This window comes from Suricata suricatta, chromosome 11 (assembly GCF_006229205.1).
Source record: "Suricata suricatta isolate VVHF042 chromosome 11, meerkat_22Aug2017_6uvM2_HiC, whole genome shotgun sequence".
Lineage (NCBI taxonomy): Eukaryota > Metazoa > Chordata > Mammalia > Carnivora > Herpestidae > Suricata > Suricata suricatta.
Genome location: NC_043710.1, coordinates 10,963,211 through 10,964,094, shown reverse-complemented (window position 1 = coordinate 10,964,094; position 884 = coordinate 10,963,211). Strand labels below are relative to the sequence as shown.

The 884-nt window shown below is 42.5% G+C and overlaps 1 protein-coding gene across 1 annotated transcript in view; it reads right to left on the bottom strand.

Moving 5' to 3' along the window:
- Nucleotides 1-648: 648 nt before the first annotated feature.
- LOC115272198 (olfactory receptor 5AN1-like) overlaps nt 649-884 on the bottom strand; it is an 18,724-nt gene continuing 18,488 nt past the window's right edge. Inside the window, exon 2 of the mRNA XM_029915267.1 lies at nt 649-876. Within this exon, the coding sequence (XP_029771127.1) occupies nt 649-876 (228 nt within the window). The remainder of the gene's footprint in view (nt 877-884) is intronic.

Below are 884 nucleotides of genomic sequence, written 5' to 3'. Positions count from 1 at the left end.
AAAGAATCCAGAACAAACATCCATCACTATCATGTCTGGATTGTGCTGCATCAGAATATTTGAGACACAAGGTCTGCACACTCCTGGGACCTCTGTCAGGTATCACTCATTTACGATCAGAGGTCTGACACTGTGCAGGGCTCCATCTCCAAAGCAAAAGAAAGTTATAAGTTTCTAAATCTTCACCTATTACAAATACTTGCAGATTATTTATAAACGATGATGCCATTCCCCCTGTGGAGTGAAAGTATGAACCTCCTAGAGACTTAAAAATTTTCATGTTTTTATTTATTTTTGAGAGACAGAGAGAGAGAGAGAGTGCAAGCAGGGGAGGGTCAGAGAGAGAGGGAGATACAGAATTCAAAGCAGGTGCCAGGCACTGAGCTAGCTGTGAGCACAGAGCTTAATGCGGGGCTCAAACCCACAAACCATGAGATCATGACCTGAGCACAAGCCGAACACTTAACCAGCTGAGCCACCCAGGCGGCTCTAACCCTCCTAAGGACTTAAAGGCATTCGTGTTTGGATGAATTCACTTTCAGTCCGTTTGACATAGTGTCTTTATGCAAAGATAATATGACTTTTTCTATAGTCCAGTCATATGCAAATTATTTTAAGTTTTCTGATCAGACAAATCTAGACATGACCTCAGCAGTACCATTTGTTCTTCTGTAACCTCTTCAAGGCATCTTTGATTTCCTTGTTCCTCAGACTGTAAATCAAAGGATTCAACATGGGGATAACCACAGTGTAAAAAACTGATGCAAATCTGTCAAAGCTGGAGGAACCGCCAGAGCTGGAACTCAAATAGACAAAGATACTCGAGGTATAGAAGAGGGACACTGCTGTGAGATGAGAAGCACAGGTGTTGAAAGCCTTGGACC